Genomic DNA, 23,327 nt, shown 5'->3' with positions numbered 1-23,327 from the left:
GTCCGAGGAAGGATCGTACGATATTCGGATTGTGTGTACACTACTTTCGACAGCCGATCACCATCGTTCATCCAATATTATTAGATCGGACATACACGAAAATTTTCCTCGTATGATTTTCGTTTAGTTGGTATAGTTGTCGTCCGAAAATACAATACAAATACATTACAACACATGACATCACTTCCGATTTTTTTTTTTTTTGTCTGTCGTACGAGAATTTTCGTGACTTTATTAGCTATTCAATTTCTACTTGCGACTATTTAAGCGAGAACGGTCGTACGATATTCGGAGCGTGTGTATGAGGCATTAAATGGAACTAAGGGGCCAAGCCCAACCCCTGAAAAGCAACCCCACCCCATAATCCCCTGTCCACCAAATGATTTGGACCAGTGCACAAAGCAAGGTTCATAAAGACATGGATGAGTGAGTTTGGGGTGGAGGAACTTGACTGGCCTGCACAGAGTCCTGACCTCAACCCGATAGAACACCTTTGGGATGAATTGGAGAGGAGACTGCGAGCCAGGCCTTCTCGTCCAACAGTGCCTGACCTGTCAACAGCTGTACAGATCTTCCTGCAAACGCCAGTGGTTAGATCCATACTGGAATGGACGCATAGCTTTGGAAGTAGATGATCTGCATGTACAGCTGTGAGTCTCTCTCTGTATTGATGTAAACGCTGATATGTGCGGGAAGATCCGTACAGCCTCTGCATCTCTCCGTCACTCATTGATTCTCAACAGGCAGGCTACACAGAAGGCCTGTCATTTCTTGGGTGCACAAGCACCTGGAATATGTGATATTTCTTTATCTCCTGGCTCTAAATGGATGGGATGGATGAGCACAACGCCAGTGCAGGGGATCATTTCATGGTTCCTAGAGTTGGGCTTCAATTTCATTCTGATAAGTGTGGGGGGATTAAGGCAAGTCTGTTGCTTTGCCTTTTAGGTGCTTATAGCACTAAAGTCAAGTCGCCTGATTCTGCTGGTTTTAGTTAGACTAGTAAGCAATGTAAAGCTGGCCATACTCCTTTTAGATTTTTTTTTTTTTTTTCTTCGGCTAATGGCAAGGATGGGCGAATCTCCCGCTGCACCTATTGTATTTTGACAACTGGCCCCATTGGCTATTCAAATATCCAAATGGCTCCTGAATTTGATTAGATGCAGCCACTGTTCAGCTGAAAATGTTCTGCGTTGCTCCTTCAATTTTTCAATGGATGTTGGGAGGGAGACATCCAACAGGGCCACCCACAGAGTGAGTTTTGGTTGGGTCAGAAACCAGTTGAAATTCGTACAGTGTATGGCCAGCCTGGAAGCCCAATCACACTAGGAACTGCATGTGAATCCCACAAACACTGTGCGGTTCCTGTGCGATCAACTTGCAGTTCTGTGCAGTGCAATTTTATCCTTATTCATTTTGAATGGGCTGAAACCTGCATGCATTACTTTTTGAAATGCACAGTAACCGCATCACATGCGGCAGGCTGAATGTACCAAGTTGATGGGATTATTTTGAGATTATCGCTATCGTCTGCTATATATAGCCACTAACAATAATCATTGTCTTCTCCCAGCGGGGACGGCTTCTCCTACCTGCCCCCCGCTGAGGTAAGATGATGGGCCCAGCAGGAGGGATTCCCCATCAACACTATCTGTGATGGGGGGAATTAAGCAAATTTGGGTTGCAGGAAAGAAATTTGCTTTGCTCGTATGGCCGGCTCTGGACATCCCTCAGCTGTGCCTTTTTATTTATTTATTTTTACGCTGGGTTCACACTAGAACACGCAGTGGCTCACAGCAGGGGTCCGGTGCGTCTCCATTCACCTTTTTCAGGTCCGATTTTAGCCTGAATTTTGGGTTGAATTCAGCCTTGAAGACCCACAGGACTACTGGGCAATTGGCACCGGAGCCGCAGCGGAGATATGTGAACCGGCTCCATAGAGAGCTGATCACAATCTCCTGCTAAGCAAATTTGATGCTGGGAAACACGCATCCAATTCGCATAGATGAACCCACCCTTACAGAAAGAGTTAACAGAGTTGGATTTTTGTGGCCATTTACTATTTTTCTTTCAACAATAGCCAGGGCGATGGTGTTCTGTTTTTTAGGGTGACCGTCACCCCTCCTTAATAGGCATAAACATGCACATTTATATTGAAGTGTTTGAAAAATTAACTTCATGTATATTAGTGTCGTTTTTTAAGCTTTAATTGTCATTCAGCATGTCTATTTAAAATTCTGGCCAATCATTACTAGTTGTATAGACTGAATAGTATATTATTATGTGGTAGCTGTATGTCACTGGCTAATGCCACCACTTGAGTCACTTGACTGTCTCTCTTCCACATCACACAGTCTGGTACATGGTACAATTTTCCTGTTATGACGCTGCATTCTTTAGGCTACTTTCACACTGGGGCGGGGGCGTTAGCGGTAAAGCGCCACTAATTTTAACGGCGATTTACCGCTGTAATAGCGGTGCTTTTTGACCACTAGCTGACGCTTTTAACCCCCGCTAGCGGCCAAATAAAGGCTGAAAAGCGCTGCTGCCGAAGTGTTTTGCAGGCTCTTCAGCAGCGGTGCCCATTGATTCCAATGTCAGGGGCGGTGGAGGAGTGGTGTATACAACACTCCCGCACCCCCGAAGGATGCTGCTTGCAGGACTTTTTCTAACATCCTGCAAGCACACCGCCACAGTGTGAAAGTACTCAGGCTCACACTGGGGCTACAGGTGAGGCATTTTTCAGGCGCTAAACTTTTAGCCCTTTAGTGCCTGAAAAACGCCCCAGTGTAGAAGCAGCCATAAGGTAAGCACCCAAACGCAGACTAGCTGACTCTTATTCCAGTCATAGATGCATCAAATATTTGGCAGTTCAGCAGGGACCAGCCAAGGTTCGATCAGTCTACGGGCAGGCTAATTGTACTTAAGTGTGTGTGTGTGTATATTTTTTATATATATTATAAATTATTATGACTGGGATACAACCAGCGTGTTAGATTTTTAGCATATGATTACTGCAAGCAGCTATAACCACTAGCAGTAATCTCTATGTTGTCCCGGTGTCTTGCCGAAAAAGTTCCCCCCGGCGGATAATGACCCCCCCCCCTGTACTCCACAGGCACAGCGCTTGCGCAGTACGAAGCACTACCGAGCCGAAAATAGCCGAACATACACAGCTGAGAGTCTGCGCAATGAAGACCACATTGAACACCACATTCTACCACACGCTCCCGATGCTACCAGACAATGCTGCACACTCCCAATGCTCCTGCTACTCTGCAAGGGGCAGCTATATTACGGCATGTTTCAACACATTAAGGGCGGGTTTTGCCATCTTCATGGACGATTTCAATACTTCTCACAATACTTGCCACAGTATATTGTTATGCTTATGTGATATCACAGTAATACATCCGCCCCTTGCAGAGTAGCACGAGCATCGGGAGCGTGCAGCAGCGTCGGGCACAATGTCCTGCTCATTGCGCAGGCGCCGTGTACAGCTGACTCACAGCTGTTCAGCTTCGGATATTTTCGGCAGCTCCCTTGTTGTTCGTACTGCGCAAGCGCTGTGCTTGAGCAGTACAGGGGGGTCATTATGCGCTGAGGGGACCTTTCTCGGCAGAACACCGGCAAGGACGGTTCCCCGTTGGGTGAACACAATCGCTTCACGGGAGGGCTTCCCCCATCAACACTGACTGTGTGGATGGGGGAATCTAGCAGTTTTTTTTTTTTTCTTGCACCCCTTGGTTGCAGGAAAGAAAATCACATAATCTATGGCCTGTTTTTAGTCTTTTTGGTTTATATCACCAAGTGCTTTCAAGTGGCAGGTGGCTGTGATTTTGGTGAGTGGATTCATCTTGAGCAGTGGATCTCTCCTTTGTGAGATGGGGGCCCAGTAAATTCTTACAAAACCTTCTGTGCCAAAAACGGTAAGCACCCATTTACTACTTTGCAATGTGCTAACGTATGTCAAGTCAGCCCATTCAATGTGAATGGGCTGCCAATGCAACACGTTGGGGTTGATTTACGAAAGGCGAATCCACTTTGCACTACAAGTGCACTTGGAAGTGCAGTCGCTTTAGATCTGAGGGGAAGATCTGAAATGAGTGGAAGCTCTGCTGATTTTATCAATCAATCATATACAAGCTAAAATGCTGTTTATTTTCCTTGCATGTCCCCCTCAAATCTAAAGCGACTGCACTTCCAAGTGCACTTGTAGTGCAAAGTGGATTTGCCTTTAGTAAATAACCCCCAGTGTGTTGGAAACCACCCATGACCCTTTTTTTGTAATGCAACATACGGCAAAGCACTTCTGTGTGCTACAATTCAGATGTGTTCAGGGGTGTGGATTTATAAAAAAAAAACTACTTGTCCAAGGGACTAAATCGGGGTCCCAATCTACTTGGCCCGGGGCGTGCCGCTGCAGCACCGCTCCCGCTGTGATTGGAAGTCCGCCGTGGTCTGTAAGGAGTCCAGAAACTCATTGACCTTTTACACACACACACACACACACACACACACACACACACACACACACACACACACACACACGCGCACACATCACAGGTGAGGATGGTTACCTTTTAATAGCCATTCAAAACCCTTTGTGTCAACTTGTGTGCATGTTATCCGGTCAAAATCACCAGGGTATGTAAACTTTTGATCAGGGCCATTTGGGTAGTTTCTGTTGTGATTATAATTTTAAAAAGAGTAAACACAGTTGATTGATAATAAATGACTTCAGCCAAACACTAACCATGAGTGAAAAAAGTTTTTGTGGTGTCATTCATATTCTCTGAAAAATGGCCAAGAAATCATAAATTCTGCCATGTAAACTTATGAGCACAACTCTATGCTCATCATTTCCTATAGCAGTGTTTCTCAACTCCAGTCCTCAAGGCGCCCCAACAGGTCATGTTTTCAGGTTTTCCATTATTTTGCACAGGTGATTTGATCAGTTTCACTGCCTTAGTAATTACCACAGCCCTTTCATCTGAGGGAAATCCTGAAAACATGACCTGTTGGGGCGCCTTGAGGACTGGAGTTGAGAAACACTGTCCTATAGCATAGATGCGGACAGAGCTGTCTTTGTCTGCCTCTATGATCTGCCAACTGGTCGATTGGGTATCGCGGTGGGATGGAACAGCCAGCAGAAGGTGACGGGGGGGAGGGGACATCCCCTCCCGTTGCTTGTAAAAGCGATCCAGTGGCTAGTTGACTGCTTGAATTGCTTTGACAAGATTGCCAACCATCACCTCTAAGGCTCGATTCACACAGGGGCAACACGACTTCAACGCGACTTTGCAACGCGACTTCAGGATCCGACTTTGCCCTGCGACATGTGTCCGACTTTCAATGAACGGGGATCCGACTTGGATCCCCGCCACTGTGTTTGGTATGAATCTTTAGGGGGAACTCTGCGCCAAATTTTAAATAAAAAACCGGCATGGGTTCCCCCTCCAGGAGCATACCAGGCCCTTGGGTCTGGTATGGACCTTGAGGGGAACCCCCTACGCCGAAAAAACGGCGTGGGGGGTCCCCCCCAATCCATACCAGACCCTTATCCGAGCACGCAGCCCGGCCGGACAGGAATGGGAGTGGGGACGAGCGAGCGCCCCCCCCCCCTCCTGAACCGTACCAGGCCGCATGCCCTCAACATGGGGGGTTGGTGCCTTGGGGGAGGGGGCTCGTTGCGGCCCCCCCCCCCAAAGCACCTTGTCCCCATGTTGATGAGGACAAGGGCCTCTTCCCGACAACCCTGGCCGTTGGTTGTCGGGGTCTGCGGGCGGAGGGCTTATCAGAATCCGGGAGCCCCCTTTAATAAGAGGGGGCCCCCAGATCCCGGCCCCCCACCCTATGTGAATGAGTATGGGGTACATCGTACCCCTACCCATTCACCTAGGGAAAAAGTGTCAATATAAAAAAAAACACTACATAGATTTTTAAAGTATTTTATTAGACAGCTCCGGGGGTCTTCTTCCGACTTCGGGGGTCTCTCCGGTTCTTCTCCACGCTCTCCGGATCTTCCTCCGGGCTCCTCCGCTCTCTTCTGCCGCTCTTTTGCTAAAGCGGAGGAGCCCGGTCTTCCGTCTTCTGCCTTCTGCCCTCTCCTCTTCTTCTGATGTTGACACGACGCTCTCTCCGGCTAGAATGCTCTCTGTGCGCTCCGCTCTGACTTATATAGGCGGTGACCCCGCCCCCTTATGCCGTCACAGTCCCTGGGCATGCTGGGACTATGACTGCATAAGGGGGCGTGGTCATTGGGTGATGACCACGCCCCCTAAAACGTCACAGTCCCAGCATGCCCAGGGACTGTGACGGCATAAGGGGGCGTGGTCACCACCTATATAAGTCAGAGCGGAGCGCTCAGAGTGCATTCCAGCCCCAGAGAGCGTCGTGTCAACATCAGGAGAAGAGGGCAGAAGGCAGAAGATTGAAGACCGGGCTCCTTCGCTATAGCAAAAGAGCGGCAAAAGAGCAGAAAATAGCGGAGGAGCCCGGCAGAAGATCCGGAGAGCGCGGAGAAGAACCGGAGAGACCCCCGAAGTCGGAAGAAGACCCCCGGAGCTGTCTAATAAAATACTTTAAAAATCTATGTAGTGTTTTTTTTTTAAATTGACACTTTTTCCCTAGGTGAATGGGTAGGGGTACGATGTACCCCATACTTATTCACATAGGGTGGGGGGCCGGGATCTGGGGGCCCCCTTTATTAAAGGGGGCTCCCGGATTCTGATAAGCCCTCCGCCCGCAGACCCCGACAACCAACGGCCAGGGTTGTCGGGAAGAGGCCCTTGTCCTCATCAACATGGGGACAAGGTGCTTTGGGGGGGGGGGGCCCGCAGCGCGCCCCCCTTCCCCAAGGCACCGACCCCCCCCCATGTTGAGGGCATGCGGCCTGGTACGGTTCAGGATGGGGGGGGGGCGCTGGCTCGTCCCCCACCCCCATTCCTGTCCGGCTGGGCTGCGTGCTCGGATAAGGGTCTGGTATGGATTGGGGGACCCCCCACGCCGCCTTTTCGGCGTAGGGGGTTCCCCTCAAGGTCCATACCGGACCCAAGGGCCTGGTATGCCCTTGGAGGGGGAACCCATGCCGGATTTTTATTTAAAATTTGGCGCGGAGTTCCCCCTCAAGATCATCTGAGCACAAGTCGCATGCCGAAGTCGGATCATGCGAGACGGCGATCCGACTTTGATCTGACTTTAATGATAGTCAATAGGCTGAAGTCGGATCAAAGTCGGATCAAAGTAGTACAGGGAGTACGCTCTGAAGTCGGAGCGACTTCAGTAGTGTCTATTAAGACGCTCCCATTCACTTAAATGTGAATCTCTTTTTGGGGCGACTTGAGGGCGTACAAGTCGGATCCCAAGTCGTCCCAGTGTGAACCGACCCTAAACCCTGCTGCTTGCCCACAGCAGGGCTAAATGTAAGTAAAAAAAAAAAAAAGTCTTGCCTGGTGCCCAGATCTGCATGTCCCAAGCGTCGGGTGATAGGAATTGAACATCCCTGTGTGTTACCTTAGCATGTTGGTGTGTCATTTTAAATGAGTGACATTTACACAGAATGGAAAATATGGACAGCATATCGAAACCTTATAAAAGGAAATGAATATAACATTCATACTGTAAAGATTAATGCATCTGCTAGCACAGACCCTCAATGGATTATTTTTCATAAAACCTAAAGTGGTTGTAAACCTAGATATACCACTTGTACCTACAGGTAAGCCTATAATTAGGATTACCTGTAGGTGCTGTAAATATCTCCTATACCTGCACGGTTTAGGAGATATTTACCATATAGGCCTGCTCCAACGTTATCAGTGCATGCACACTGAAGAAACGGGCCACTCGTGCCGTTTGTTCGGCAGCGTGCTATGACATCATTGCGGGTCCAGCCAATCACAACGGAGCCCGCGAACCCGGAGAGACATGTCGCCGGTCACAGCAGTGTGTGGGGCCACTGCAACAGCTTCAATCTAAGGTAAGTATTTCATAATGAGCTGGTATCCATTGCAATACTAGCTCATTATGGCTTTTTGTCTTACAGGGGGTTTTTTTATAATTTTTTTTTTTGGGTTACAACCACTTTAAATAGAAATGTTTATTGCTTATATTTTGCGGTTGTATTTTTCCAGTATTTCCACATACTACTTAGCAGTTTTATGTGGATGTACCTTCGGGGTCGACGCTGATTCCACTTTTCTGTATTTATGGATATGACCTTGCAAGGTCATACTTTTGCTCTCTTGAATTTGCTTTGTAACAACTGATCTGTTCTTACGACTGTTGGATTTGTATTTGTGTTGTCTCTTATGCAAACCCAGTACTGCTGCTGTACATTTTTATTTGTGTAATATCTAACATTTTTATAAACCTTTCTTGTTTAAAAAATGAGTGAAATGTAAATTGAGTGACACCCAATACAGCAATGCATGTTACGTGCATTATGGCCACTCCGAGGTGTAAATCCGGCCTGAGGGATAAAAAAAAAAAAAAGTTTACACTGGTATACAATAAAAGCATAGAGTTGCAGATATTCTCGTACTTTTATTGTACGAGTATAAACTTTTTTTGTGTGATTATAGCATGTTTGCTATAGACATAGTCAATAGACATACTGTATATAGCAGGCATTATATAGGAACACATCTGTCCAGCTCCAGATCTCGTACCATAAAAAGAACATGTGCCATAGAATCCTATACTCATGCAGTGCTAGGAAAGTGTCTATTAGAGTAGGTTTCCTCCGCTGCATTTTGTGCAAATGTTTTGATCATATGACGGCAAGGTGCCGCAGGGGGAGAAATTGGTACTTGAGCCCCATCTGACACCCAGCTCCAATTCTCAAGATCCCACAAGTGCACACCCCCCAGTACCGGGCTAGGTGGTGGGAGGAGTTACCGTTCAGGGAGTGCCTGTGCTGGACTGCCGATTGCTTGCTGTGCGGTGCTGGGGACTATCATGGCTGAAGACTCTGGAGGAGATAGGAAGCCACAACCCCACATGATGGAGGTCATGGTCTCTTAATAGTGATTGGCCTGAGATAGAGAACCGTTCTTTAGATAGTTCCCTAAACATGCAGGTTACGTTTTTCTGTAAAGTTGACCTACTGTATCTAGAAAAAAAAAAGCTATGTTAAAGCTGAATTCCACATAGGACTATTTTTCCAGTTTGGGCCATTGTAACTATGCATATACTGTACAGTGAGAGAAAAAAGTATTTGATCACCTGCTGATTTTGTACGTTTGCCCACTGACAAATAAATGATCATGCCTTGGTTGTGTGTTTTGTGTCATTGTCATGCTGGAATACCCATCCAAGACCTATTTTCAATGCCCTGGCTGAGGGAAGGAGGTTCTCACCCAAGATTTGATAGCACTTGGCCCCATCCATCGTCCCTTTGATGCAATGAAGTTGTCCTGTCCCCTTTAGAAGAAAAAAATCCCCAAAGCATAATGTTTCCACCTACCATGTTTGACGGAGGGGATGGTGTTCTTGGGGTCATAGGCAGCATTCCTCTTCCTCCAATCACAGGGAGTTGAGTTGATGCCAAAGATCTCGAGTTTTGGTCTCATATACCACAACACTCACCCAGTTCTCTGAATCATTCAGATGTTCATTAGCAAACTTCAGATGGGCCTGTACATGTGCTTTCTTGAACATGGGGACCTTGCAGGCGCTGCAGGATTTCAGTCCTTCACGGCGTAGTGTGTTACCAATTGTTTTCTTGGTGACTATGGTCCCAGTTGTCTTGAGATCATTGACAAGATTCTCTCGTGTAGTTCTGGGCTGATTCCTCACAGTTCTCATGATCATTGAAACTCCACGAGGTGAGACCAGACAGAGGAAGATTGACAGTTATTTTGTATTTTCTTTTATTTGTGAATAATCGCACCAACTGTTGTCGCCCTCTCACCAAGCTGCTTGGCGATGGTCTTGTAGCCCATTCCAGCCTTGTGTAGGTCTACAATCTTGTCCCTGACATCTTTGGACAGCTCTTTGATCTTGGCCATGGTGGAGAGATTGGAATCTGATTTGATTTGCTTCTGTGGACAGGTGTCTTTTATACAGGTAACAAGCCCTTTAAGAGAGTGCTCCTAATCTCAGCTTGTTACCTGGGAGCCAGAAATCTTGCCAATTGATAGGGGATCAAATACTTATTTCACTCATTAAAATACAAATCAATATATAACTTTTTTTTTTTTTTTAATGCGTTTTTCTGGATTTTTTTTTTTTTTTTTTGTTCTGTCTATCGCTGTTGAAAAACACCTACCAATAAAATTATAGACTTAAGATTTCTTTGTCAGTGGGCAAACGTACAAACTCAGCAGGGCATCAAACACTTTTTTTCCCTGACTGTACCTGTGGGATCCTTGTGGAAGCTGGTAGACTCTCCACTCCAGTGATCTCCACTAGTTTCCACATCCTGTGCCGAGTGGCTGTGCTGCTTACTAAGCACAGGAGGTCACCCGCTCGGCACAGGCACCATTCAGAGAACACTTTGTATTTTCTTAGTGAAGGCAAAGCATTGTCTGATTGGACAAGGTGAAGATTGTGACCTCACAACCCCACCTCTCCCCCTCATCCAATCGGAGAACACTTTGCATTTATTGTGCAAATGCAAAGCATTCTCCCTCTGGCACCCATACGGAGGGAGGGATCTTCTGTGTTCATTTTGCAGCAACGCAACTTGTCGCTCTTTTGTTTATAGCGCAAAAAAGAAAAACCGCAAAGGTGATCAAATACCACCAAAAGAAAGCTCTATTTGTGGGAAAAAAGGACGTCAATTTTGTTTGGGTACAGCATCGCACAACCGCGCAATTGTCAGTTAAAGCGACACAGTGCCGTATCCCAAAAAGTGGCCTGGTCATTGAGCAGGCAAATCTTCTGGGGCTGAAGTGGTTAATCTCAGTGTGTACGGATAGAGGGCATTCTAAGTGGGCGACACTGTCACATGGACGGCGCTGACCAATCAGAACCTGCCTAGACCATCCTGTTCACGCTGGAGGAAAGCCGAGACAGCCAGGAGAATTTCAAATCCCCGGACTGGTAAAGTGGCGTCTCACAGTGGGGGATTGCGAGACTCCGGTATAGCGGGACCTGGGGGGGGGGGGGAGGGAGGGAGTCCAGTGTAAGATCACCTTACAGATTTTCTATAAAGGTGAATTTACCTTATAAGTCTTTCTTGGATTAAAGTGGTTGTACACTCTGTACAACCATTTTTACCTACAGGTGAGCCTATATTGTAGGTGCTGCAAATATATCCTGAACCGCCATGGTTTAGGACAGTGGTCATCAACCCTGTCCTCGGGGCCCACTAACAGGCCAGGGTTGCAAGATAACTGAAATACATCACAGGTGATATCATTTGCTGCTCAGTGATTGCAGTATTCTAGTCTGCATCTCCCCAAGGTAATACATAAAGCCTGGCCTGTTAGTGGGCCCTGAGGACAGGGTTGATGACCACTCGTTTAGGAGATATGTACAATAAAGCCGTGCGCTGATGTCTGCTGCGCATGCGCACTTTAGAAAGGGCAGATCGTGCTGTTTCTAAAGGGGGTAATGCCATGACTGGCGTATCTGGCGCGCATGCGTGGGAGTGATGTCACCCGACTCTGGCCAGTCACAGAGCCGGATTTCGCGGCCCCGGAAGGAAAAGGGGTGAAGATGACCGCTCGCTGCTAGTGGAGACAGCGGTGACATCTCAGGCTTCGGTTTCAGGTAAGTGACACATAATGGGCTACTTTACGATGCATAGTAGCCCATTATGCTTTGCCTTTGCAGGGAAATAAAGAGGAAGTAAAACCCATCAAGGTTTACTTCCTCTTTAATAGTCAAGTAATAGAAGCAGAGATGAAGTGTTTTTATCTTTCAAACATGTAAACATCAGTGCAGGGAGCCGGCAGCAGCATTTTACATAGGAAATATGTATTGAAGTCCTTTTGTTACGTTTTAAAGTACAGTACATGTAAATCCAAACCATTTTATTTATTTTAGGTTTTGTTCTGTCTGTGGCCCATTGGGGAGATTTCCCTTCACTTCCTGTTCTAGAGGCCCCAGTGTCTGTGGAGTGTATCATCAAGTGCGTTTCCTTGTAAAGCTGACCATACATGGATCGAAATTCGAGCAGTTCAGCAGGAACTTCCGAATTTCACTCCATGTGTACGTAGGCTGGTTGTACAGAAGTTGGTCTGTTGATCGGGTTTTTGCCGTGCAATCAGTGCTGCCGCCTATAGCTGACAACACTGATCATTGCACCCTCCTACATCCTGCTGGCAGGGGAGGCTCCCTACTGGCACCAAACAGTAGTATTGTGGGAAGCATTCCCCCCATCAACACTGAGTGTGGTGATGGGGGACGGTGTGTGTGTGTGTATGTATATGTGTATGTGTGTGTATGTATGTATGTATGTGTGTGTGTGTATATAGAGAGATAGATAGATAGATAGATAGATAGATAGATAGATATATATATATATATATATATATATATATATATATATATATATATATATATATATATATATATCTATCTATCTATCTATAAAAAATCAACCCACTGGTTGAATGAAAAAATAATGTATGGTCTGCCCTAGGCCCCTTTCAAACTTGTGTGATTTGGGACTGCAAAGTTGCATGACAAGTTCCCCCCCCCCCCCACAATTTCCAATGATAAGCATTCATATATGTGCGACTTCAAGTTGTACTGACTTCAAAGCAGTCCCTGTACTACTTTGGTCCGACTTTCATGCGAGTTGAGGTCCATATACCTCAATTTTACACAGGCATTACCTGGAATGGCGGCAGGATAGTGTGCCTTTTGAAGTTGCGGTAGTGTGAAAGGGGCTTTAGGGGGACCGTTGTGACGGAGAAGGATGGTGGGGGGTTATGCAAGTAGTTCTTGTCTATTGCTGAGGACAGAAGCCATAATAAACTTTCTTGTTATCTGTGGGAACATGTGAGGCGATGAGCCATTTCTTGTCCACCTACTCAGCACATACACCCCATTTACTATGTTATTATCGTTATTTATGTTGCACTGGTAAGACAGGTGGAAACTTCCAGCACTGTGGGTGTACGGCTGATGACCTCCTTATCTGATGTAGAACAGTTGTGGAACACGGTCCAGCGGGAAGGATGTGTCTGAGCGCGCCATTCGTCTGCCGGCTCAGAAACTCCATAGTAGAGTCACTGGTAGCCATTGTAACCAGTCAGACTGTTCTAACCTGCACAGGAAGAATGAACGCTACAAGCTGGTTGCTCATAATTAGGGCTGCAACTAATTATTATTTTCATAATCAAATAGTTGGCTGATTTTTTATTTATTTATTTTTTCAATTAAAGTGGGATTCCAGCCAGCGAAATTTTTTTTTTTTTTACAGTCAGCAGCTATAAACACTGTAGCTGCTGACTTAAAGTAGAATTACCTGTCCTGGGTGCCCGCGATGTCGGCCGACCCGTCCCTCGGCTCTCTGGTCCCGGCACCGCCATCCTAAGTAAGGGAAACAGGCAGTGGAGCCTCACTGCCAGTTTCCTGCTGCACACGCGCGAGCGCTCTGTGAATGGCCCCGTGGTTTTCTGGGAACAAACACAGTTCCCAGAAGGCAGCGGGGCCGCTCACCGAGGAGCAGAACACGCCACGGAATAGGAAGAGGCAGATTACCAAGACTTCCTAGCAACAAGGGTTTAGGTAAGTTTTAAAATTTTCTTTTTTTTTTTTTTTTTTTTCAAATGTGCTTTTTTTAGGGTGGACCTCCACTTTAAATAGGATAAAAATAAAAAGAAAGTTTTGGTGTATAATGTAGCTAATATATATAGTTAAAAAAAAGTTTAAAAAAAAAAAAGATAATTTATTCTTAAATATCTCTATGCAGTGGTAATATAAATAACCAGCTATATGGTTAAGAAACAAAATATCTAATCCACTCTGAGAATAACAGACAGAAGATATATATATACACTATTAAAGGTTGAATGTGGTAAAAAGCATCAGATCAGAAGTTTTATTCAAAGGTAAAAAAAAAATGTAAACAGACCTAAAACGCTGTTTTGCAGATTTTTAGACAGGACTGTAATATATTATTATGCATGACGGACTCTCTTGTCATAGGCAGGTAGCTTGATACAATCTGCGCCTGCTGTCACTTATGCTGGTCATATACAAACCATTTTTTCTTTTCAAGATGTTCATTTTTAACGACGTTCGTTCAATTTTCTTATCATTAGTAGGGTCAAATCGACGTTCGGTTGTGACCACAGTGATGGTAAAATTGGAAGGAGCAGAATAGAAAACTTTTAGGTCGAAGGAATTTTCCAGACAGTGTATGTGCTTTTCGTTCAGAAATTACATTCTTTTTAAAATTGAATGTTAAAAGCAGGAGAAATTTGTGAATGTACAAAGAATATTCACGTCCGAAAATCGACCAGCAAAAGACATTTAGTAGCAGCAGCATGTTTTTATTTATTTATTTTCCACCTGTAATGATGCGGTTAAAAAACACAAATTAGCCCTTTTATAGTACAAAAACTGCAGATAATCACCATAAGAGGTTCACTGATTATGTGAAATAATAAATATATATATATATATATACATACATACATACATACATATATATATATATATATATATATATATATATATATATATATATATATATATATATATATATATAATAAATACACCCATAAGTAGGATATATGGGTATTTTATCTGGGAGTCACTTCAGGTCATCGATTAAACATCAAGACTGTTGCTGAATCCTCCTCAATGTGTCCAAGGAATCATTGCAGCTTTTCTCCGGTCTCCACGGTATTTTTCCTAAATAAGATTGTCTCCAGGTCCACGATCTGCATGTAAATTCTTTCTATGAACTCCCTCTACTCCCAGGTGTCTGTCTGGAGCTGCATTGATTCCTTGGACACATTGAGCAGGATTCAGCAACAGTCTTGATGTTTATCGATGCACTACTAGTAGAGCTGGGTGATTTTCTCAAAAAAAAAAAAAAAATCTTTAAAAAAAAAAAAAAAAAAACTCAATTCACGATTCGAATCGAGTGCTGTGTTTTTTTTTTTTTTGTTTTTTTTTTGACTGATTAATACTATATTATTTTTTTTTTTTTTAGTACTATACCAACAGAGTAACCATGGAGTATGCAATGTAATGAAAAACATTATATATATATATATATCTATCTTCACACATAATATAGTGTGTGTGTGTGTGTATAGAAGCTAGATGGACTTGGAAACTCAGACAGTGAGATGAATGTGTAATGGTGTGCACATGAATGAACCATGAGAGTGAATACAGTGATGTATGAGACAATGTATATGGCAGACCATGCTAAAGTTAAGTGCTGAAATGTGAAGGGAGTGAATGGAGTGAATAACATCCATCAAGGAGTGTGGACTCCCCTCAAATGAAGTAAACTGCTGCATGTGAGGGAAACAGGAAGTGACATACAGATCCCAGCCATGACTAGGCCTCAATTTATATCCCCTGAGGGCCCAGTTTATGTTTGCATGACTATTCTAATAAATTTTGAGACTGCGTTTACTCTGTCAATTGTTGGCTAAACGCATTCACCTTATTTAACCGCTTAAGCCCCGGACCATTTGACCAATCACTTTTTGTGATTCGGCACTGCGTCGCTTTAACTGACAATTGCACGGTCATGACACGTGGCTCCCAAACAAAATTTTTCCCCACAAATAAAGCTTTCTTTTGGTGGTATTTGATTGATTGCGGTTTTTATTTTTTGCGCTATAAACAAAAAAGGGCAACAGTTTTGAAAAAAAATGCATTATTTTTTACTTTTTGCTATAATAGCTATAATATTTTGCTATCCCCCCAAAATAAATAAACATTTTTTTTTTTCCCTCAGGTTAGGCCAATACGTATTCTTCTACATATTTTTGGTTAAAAAAATCACAATCGTTTATTGATGGGTTTGCACAAAAGTTATAGCGTCTACAAAATAGGGGATAGTTTTATGGCATTTTTATTGATTTTTTTTTTTTTTTTTTCATCCGATAATTTCATTGTGTGTACCGGGCATAAGAGTTCTCTTCAGAACTAAGGGGCCAAGCCCAACCCCTGAAAGACAACCCCACATCCACCTCCACCAAATGATTTGGACCAGTGCACAAAGCAAAGTCCATAAAGACATGGATGAGTGACTTTTGGGTGGAGGAGCCTGACTGGCCTGCACAGAGTCCTGACCTCAACCCGATAGAACACCTTTGGAATGAATTAGAGTGGAGACTGCGAGCCAAGCCTTCTCGTCCACATCAGTGCCTAACCTCACAAATGTGCTTCGGGAAGAATAGTCAAACATTCCCATAGACACACTTCTAAACCTTGTGGACAGCCTTCCCAGAAGAGAGGAAGCTGTAAAGGGTGGGCCAACTCCATATTGAACCCTATGGACTAAGACTGGGACGCCATTAAAGTTCATGTGCGTGTAAAGGCAGGAGTCCCAATACTCATGACAATATAGTGTACATGGAGGGGCAGCTCTAGGAGCCAATCTTGCTCTGCTGCAGTACACATGTGCTACCAGGAGGAGTGAGCAGAAGGGTGACCCCATCTATCTGCTTCTTCTTTGTTGTCCAATTAGCAAGCCAATTCCTTTGGTGGTTAAAACAGTTCCCATGATGACTAAAGTGTGTACTTTTATTAGTTGGTCAAATGTCACTCGTTCATGCAGGTATTTCTGTAATGGAATGATTCCTACGATCGTCCACTCCACTTAGTGGTCAAAATGCAGTACAGTTTTCGCATTGAGGAATGTCGGAATGCTGTATTGCATTTCTGCCACTAGATGGCGCTGACAAAGGAATGCATCTATTACAGAAATTATGGCCAAAATTCATACAGCCTGTGCGAATGTGACGTTCGTCCAACGAGTGTTTTTGGAAGAGGACCTCAAAGTGTTTGTTTAGAGGTTTTGTTGTGGAGTTACAATTTTTGTTTTATCTAGAATGTCAGAATCTTCTTCAGGTTCTTAATCTTTCTTTTTTCTTTTTTTTTTTCTTCAGTGAAAGAATTCCTAGCCAAAGCAAAGGAAGACTTTTTGAAGAAATGGGAAAACCCCGCACAGGTAACACTCTACAGCTCTATGTGCTGTGCACATTGCATCACCTACTACATACGCAGGGACAATGTCTATAGTATGGCTTCCAATCCGCTTTATAAAGATGGGGACATTTACCGAACAATTAACTGTATTAAATCTCTGGTCTGAAGTTCCTGCTGCTGATATCCACACTTCAGTAAAGAAAGTTTGATAGTTCAGTCCTGGTTCACACTGATGCAATGCGGGGAAACTCTGCGATTCAGTGCCAGTTCCTGCATCGCACACACTGGTTCACACTGAGGTCTGCTAACCGCTGTGGGTGTCGATGTAAAGTTAATGATACCCCCAGATCGGTTTGCAGATCACAGTGCGAACTGTCAAATGGTGCAGAAATCGGATCGCATGGGTGTGAACCCAATGCGATCCAATTCCAGTGCAGACCAAAAAAAGGGTCCTGCACCATTTTGATGCGATTTCAGCCATACAGTTTGCATCGCACAGACATCGCATGTGATCTGCACAGCAATGTGGTGCGAATCGCATGCAATGTCTGTGATCGCACAAGTGTGAACCCAGCCTGGAGCTCAATGTAGAACTAATTAAAGTGACTAAACCTTTGTTTTTTCTTTTTTTTTTTTTTTTAAATAAGAAACATATTATACTTGCCTCCACTGTGCAGTTAGTTTTGCACAGTGTGGCTCCGATCATTACATTCTGGTGTCCCCCGGCGGTGCTTTTGGCTCCTCGCATTAATAAATCCCCTGGGAGAAGCGCTCTTCGGGGGTGGGGGGGGGGTACCTTGCGGGCGCGCTCCCAGCATTTGCGTACATAGACACAGAATGCCAGACTTGGCCCCGCCCCCCGGTGCCCGCATCATTGGATTTGATTGACAGCAGGGGAAGCCAATGGCTGCGCTACTATAAATCTATCCAATCAAGAGACGAGAACCCCGGCCAGAGAGCTAGAGCACGTCTCCGCCAAGGGAACGAACGGGGCTCAGGTGAGTAAAATTGGGGGGCCGGTCAGTGTCAGAAGTTTTCACCTTAATTTACAGGATACATTAAAATGGATGTAAACCCACTCTCATCCTTTCTAAACTACTGCCATAGGGGTTATCTATAAGGATATACATGCCTCCTGCATGTATCTTTACCTGTCAAATGTCTCCCCTCTGTCTGTTATGAGAGCCAAAAAACTACAGATTCTGTGGGTGGGTCTGTTGTCTGGAGCTCGGTGGGTGGAGTCGTGATGTCAGTAGACTCCCCGCCCACCTCTACACTCCCCTTGTCAATATGCATTTTCTCCTGTGTATTTCTTACACTGAACTTCTGCTATGATCTCTAACATCCAGTGAAAAGACAGAAAAGTAACCACATGACTTCAGAATGCCAAATCATGCTGAGGTGTGGAACAGCCAATCCTTGTAGAGCTGCTGAAGAAAGGAGTGGGAGGGAATTAAAAAAATAATGCATGTCTTAGGCTAGTGCACTCACCCGTCACTCACAGCAAGGGGGAGGATTTGACAAAGTTTTTCTCTTTGTCAAGTTTTATCTCACTGAACAATAAAAGAGGATTGCTCAGAGCTGGATTAACTCTTTGTGGCAAGGCTGGGCTCAAATGATAGGAAATCTTATACTCTACATTATGACATCAAAAAAAAAATAATAATTTCGGGTTTACATCCATTTTAAGGTGAAAAAACACGACTGTTTACAACCCCTTTAAGGCAAAACTTAAAACTTCTTTTTTTTTTTTTTTTTGATACAGTGTAGAAGTACTAGAAGACCTGCCAGTTTTTATTGCTGTCTGTTCCCCTGTTATGGAGATTCATCCTCTCTATTTGTCCTGTTTAATGTCATTTATGGGTAACATTTCGGGTGGTATTTGTGTGGTGGCCATGATGTGTACAGCTCTGAGTGGCTGCATGTTCTTTTAGGTGAGCGGATGGTAGACAGTAATACTGCAGCTCAAATAAAGAACAACCAAACCAGGTGATCTAGGATGGCTCATTGGTAATGGAAAAAAAAACGTCAAATTCTAAAATATCATAGTTTATTATAAACAGCAAAAATCTCCCAACAAATGGTGCGATCACGTCATTTAATTAGGGAAAATTAATTCTTCCATTTTACAAATGTCACATGGTACAACGCGTTTCGCAGTCACAAGCCGCTTCTTCATGACTCTACACTCACTGGCCACTTTATTAGACACACCTGTTCAATTGTTTGGTAGCACAAATTGCTAATCAGCCAATCACATGGCAGCTACTCAATGCATTTGGGCATCTAGACATGGTGACTTACTGAAGTTCGAGCATCGGAAAGGGGATTTAAGTGACTTTGAACGTGGCGTGGTTGGTGAAAGAGGGGCTGGTCTGAGTATTTCAAAAGCTGCTGTTCTGCTGGGATTTTCACAAACAACCATCTCTCGGGTTTGCACAGAATGGTCCGAAAAAGAGAAAATATCCAGTGAGTGGAAGTTGTATGGAGGAAAATGCCTTGTTGATGTCAAAGGAGAATGGGCAGACTGGTTTGAGATGATAGTAAGGCAACAGTAACTCAACCACTCGTTCCAACCAAGGTATGCAGAATACCATCTCTAAACGCACAACATATTGAACATTGAAGCGGATGGGCTACAGCAGCAGAAGACCACACCGGGTGCCTCTACTGTCTGCTAAGAACCGGAAACTGAGTCTACAATTCGCTCCAGCTCACCAAAATTGGACAATAGAAGATTGGAAAAATGTTGCCTGGTCTGATGAGTCTCAATTTCAGCTGTGATATTCAGATGGTGGGGTCAGAAATTGGTGTAAACAACATGAAAGCATGGATCATCCTGCCTTGTATCAATGGTTCAGGCTGTTGGTGTTGGTGTAATGGTGGGGGGGATATTTTCTTGGCACCCTTTGGGCCCCTTAATACCAACTGAGCATCATTTAAACACCACGTCCTACCTGAGTATTGTTGCTGACCATGTCCATCCCTTTATGACTACAGTGTACCCATCTTCTGATGGCTACAACTGTGTGATGTTATGTCAATATGGACCAAAATCTTTGAGGAATGTTTCCAACACCTTGTTAAATCTTTGCCATGAAGAATTAAGACAGTTCTGAAGGCAAAAGGGGGTCCAACCCGGTACTAGCAAGGTGTACCTAATAAAGTGGCCTGAGAGTGTATATTGGCATATAACAAATTTCTTGCAAGAGTTTGCAGGGAGTCAATTGTAAAAATTAGAAAAAAAGATCATGAGATAAAATTCCAATGGTGCAAAGACAAACATATGCACAGCATTCTTTACCTGAAAACCACATGAAATCAATGCTGCCCATCAGGAGAAGAAGGCAAAGGACCAAGAAAAAAAAAATATCCAGATTTATATAAAGTAATTTTTTTCTTGGTCCTTTGCTGCATTCTCCTGATGGGCAGGATTGATTTCATGTGGTTTTCAGGATAAGAATGCCGTGTATATGTTTGTCTCTGCACCGTTGGAATGTTATCTCCATTATACTCTTTTCTAATTTTTAGATTTGATATAAATCCTTGAAAGAACTTTTGTTCTATGCAAATATAGAGTCTTGAAGAAGCGGCTTGCGACCGCGCGGTGCGTTTAGCATGTTACATGATGAGCTCTTTATACCCATTTGTTCTGAGATTTTATGCTATGTTTATAATAAATTATGATATCTTAGAATTTGACGTTTTTATCTATTGCCAATGAGCCATCCTAGACCACGAGTGTTTTTTTTCCTCTTTCTTTGTTCCTCTTTTTGGGTTGATGACATGTGGGTAAAATTTTGGATCCCTTCCACGAATATATCTGTATAAAATAATACTGCAGCTCAAATACTGTTTCTTTACTGCCACTCGGGTGAACGAGGTCTTAGTTACACTTTGGGGGGGGGGGGTCGGAGTACAACTCCTACTATAATTCTCCTAGATTGTAAGCTCTAACGAGCAGGGCTCTCTGATTCCTCCTGTATTGAATTGTATTGTACTTGTACTGTCTGCCCTCATGTTGTAAAGCGCTGCGTAAACTGTTGGCGCTATATAAATCCTGTATAATAATAATAATTCCATCCCTCTAGGATGTAAGCACTGCAGGTCTGATGGTCCCCTGCACTACAATTGTTTTTCAGTTGTCATCCCCTCCAGGCCATTTACAAAACATGCAGGCCCAGGCTTCTTTTTATGAATGACCAAGGGGAGAGGGGGCCGGAGACATAACCATAGCACTTGGATCTATGAGATCTGCGGGGCGTCTATCCTAGCAGGGTGGAAGTACAGTACAGAAGTGGGAGAGGTACATCCTCCAGTAAGTAAACTAGACGGATTGCGCGAAGAGTGATCATCACTGGAGGTGGGTTTAAAGGCAAAGGACTCTTCAAATGCCTTTACACAAAAAGATTTACGGTGCCTGGAGTTGAGCTTTTAGCACCGAAAGTCTTATCAGATAGGCATTCTGTATTGCAAAGTTCAAATCCGCAGCAGGAAAGATAACACAGGTAACGCTTTTATGTATTTCCCTAGCTTTTGAATGGTACCCTAACACACCTCCAGAATCTACATGCACTGAAATGTTTTGAAGCCCAGCACAATGCAGTGTGCCATGAACACATGCCAACAGCAGGCAGCATTCAGTTAGGGCCCATGTATTCCACAATGTATAATGAACTTATCAGTGATGCACCTCATTGCATGTAAAATAGGTGCCGTTTGCATTTGTTGCAGTGCATTAGAGCTCCTATGCATTAGTGTGCAATATATAATGAATGACACCATAGGGTTTAATTTACTAAAGGGGAATAGACTGCACTCTGCAAGTGCATTTGCTCCAGAGCTTAGTAAATTGGGGGGCGCTGCTGACTTCCATAAAATCATGTGCAAGTAAAAATGCTTTTTTTTTCTTTTTTTTTTTTTTTTTCTCATTGCAATCTTTGCAAAGTGAAGCATTGCCTCATTTACTAAGCTTTGGAGCGACTGCACTTGCAGAGCGCACAGTCTATTTACCTTTTAGTAAATCAACCCAGGTAACGAGCGTGGGCACAATGACCTGGTGTTGTAGGAGAAGTTAGTTCACCTTTTCACAAAAAATAATAAATGCACTTTTTTTTTTTTTTTTTTTTTTTTTTTTTTGCAGATTAAAAAAAAAAAAAAGCATTTATTTTAGTTGCAGGAGCTTGTAAAGCATTGCACCGGTAATCAGCAGGTCGCTGGTGTTATGCTGGTCTCATGCAGACCTGTCAGTGTATAGGCTTGCCTGTAACTTGTATGAATGAACTACCACAGCACCATTGGTAGTTCATTGAAAACTACAAGCTGAGAGCCGCAAAGGCTATCGATCCTTGTCCTTTTCCATTTACAGAGCGATGTGAATGAACGACGCAGGCGGGTGGGCGGAGCCCTGCAGGACCGCGTTCTGTTTTGAGGGGAAAGATCACCGCGGGAGTTGCAGGGGCCGGTGCATTCATAACATGTTACATCAGGAATATGGGTGTAACATGTTATGAAAGGTGAACTTCTCCTTTAAGGCAGGGGTAGGTAACCTCTGCCCTACAGCTGTAGTGAAACTACAAATCCCATCGCCTGTGATTGTCAGGGTCTTGCAATGTCTCATGGGACTTGTAGTTTCAAAACAGCTGGAGAGCCGAGGTTGCCTACCCCTGCTTTAAGGGGTCCTGTGCTGCCTACTGTTCAATGTGTTGTAATGTGAATGGATCCTATAACAAATCTAAATGATTGAGCCAGAAGCAGCAGGAACAATGGGAGAATCGAGGCATGAAATAAAAAAAGAAAAAAGAAAATCCATAATCTTTAGCAGCCAATCAGAATGCACTTAAAGTAGTATAAAAGCTCATTTCACACTGCTGGAACCCCAAGGGCATGCAACTTTCAGGGTGACTTTGCATTGGAACTTGCTTGCAACTTCAATGGACTTTAATACAGCTTTGATGTTTTGTGACTTTGGCCAATCAACAATACAGAGTGTGACACATATTATTGAACGTGCAAATCCCTCTAAACTCCCAGCCAAAGTCGCAAAGATAAGACAAATAAAAGACTTCCTTGTGAATTTTGTGATTTTTAATATTGCAGTCTATGGCACTCCTGTCCCAAGGAAGGTGCAGAAAAGATGACACTCATTGAAATAAATGTGTTTTGATTTGTCACACAACTTTCTATGTCACAGCAAGTTGCATGAGAAGTCATGGCCGTGTAAACCAGGATTAAACCCTCAGGGT

At 44.0% G+C, this 23,327-nt stretch overlaps 1 protein-coding gene across 6 annotated transcripts in view; it reads left to right on the top strand.

Annotated features, from left to right (window-relative positions):
* The window catches only part of LOC141133212 (cAMP-dependent protein kinase catalytic subunit alpha), a 96,135-nt gene that overhangs the window by 46,426 nt on the left and 26,382 nt on the right, over positions 1–23,327 (top strand). For all 6 annotated transcript variants that reach the window (XM_073622440.1, XM_073622441.1, XM_073622439.1 and 3 more), the window contains one exon: positions 17,043–17,104. In XM_073622440.1, the coding sequence (XP_073478541.1) occupies positions 17,043–17,104 (62 nt within the window). The remainder of the gene's footprint in view (positions 1–17,042; positions 17,105–23,327) is intronic.

This window comes from Aquarana catesbeiana, linkage group LG03 (genome assembly GCF_042186555.1).
Source record: "Aquarana catesbeiana isolate 2022-GZ linkage group LG03, ASM4218655v1, whole genome shotgun sequence".
NCBI lineage: Eukaryota > Metazoa > Chordata > Amphibia > Anura > Ranidae > Aquarana > Aquarana catesbeiana.
The sequence above is the reverse complement of the archived record's forward strand: the minus strand, read 5'-3'. Positions and strand labels throughout refer to the sequence as shown.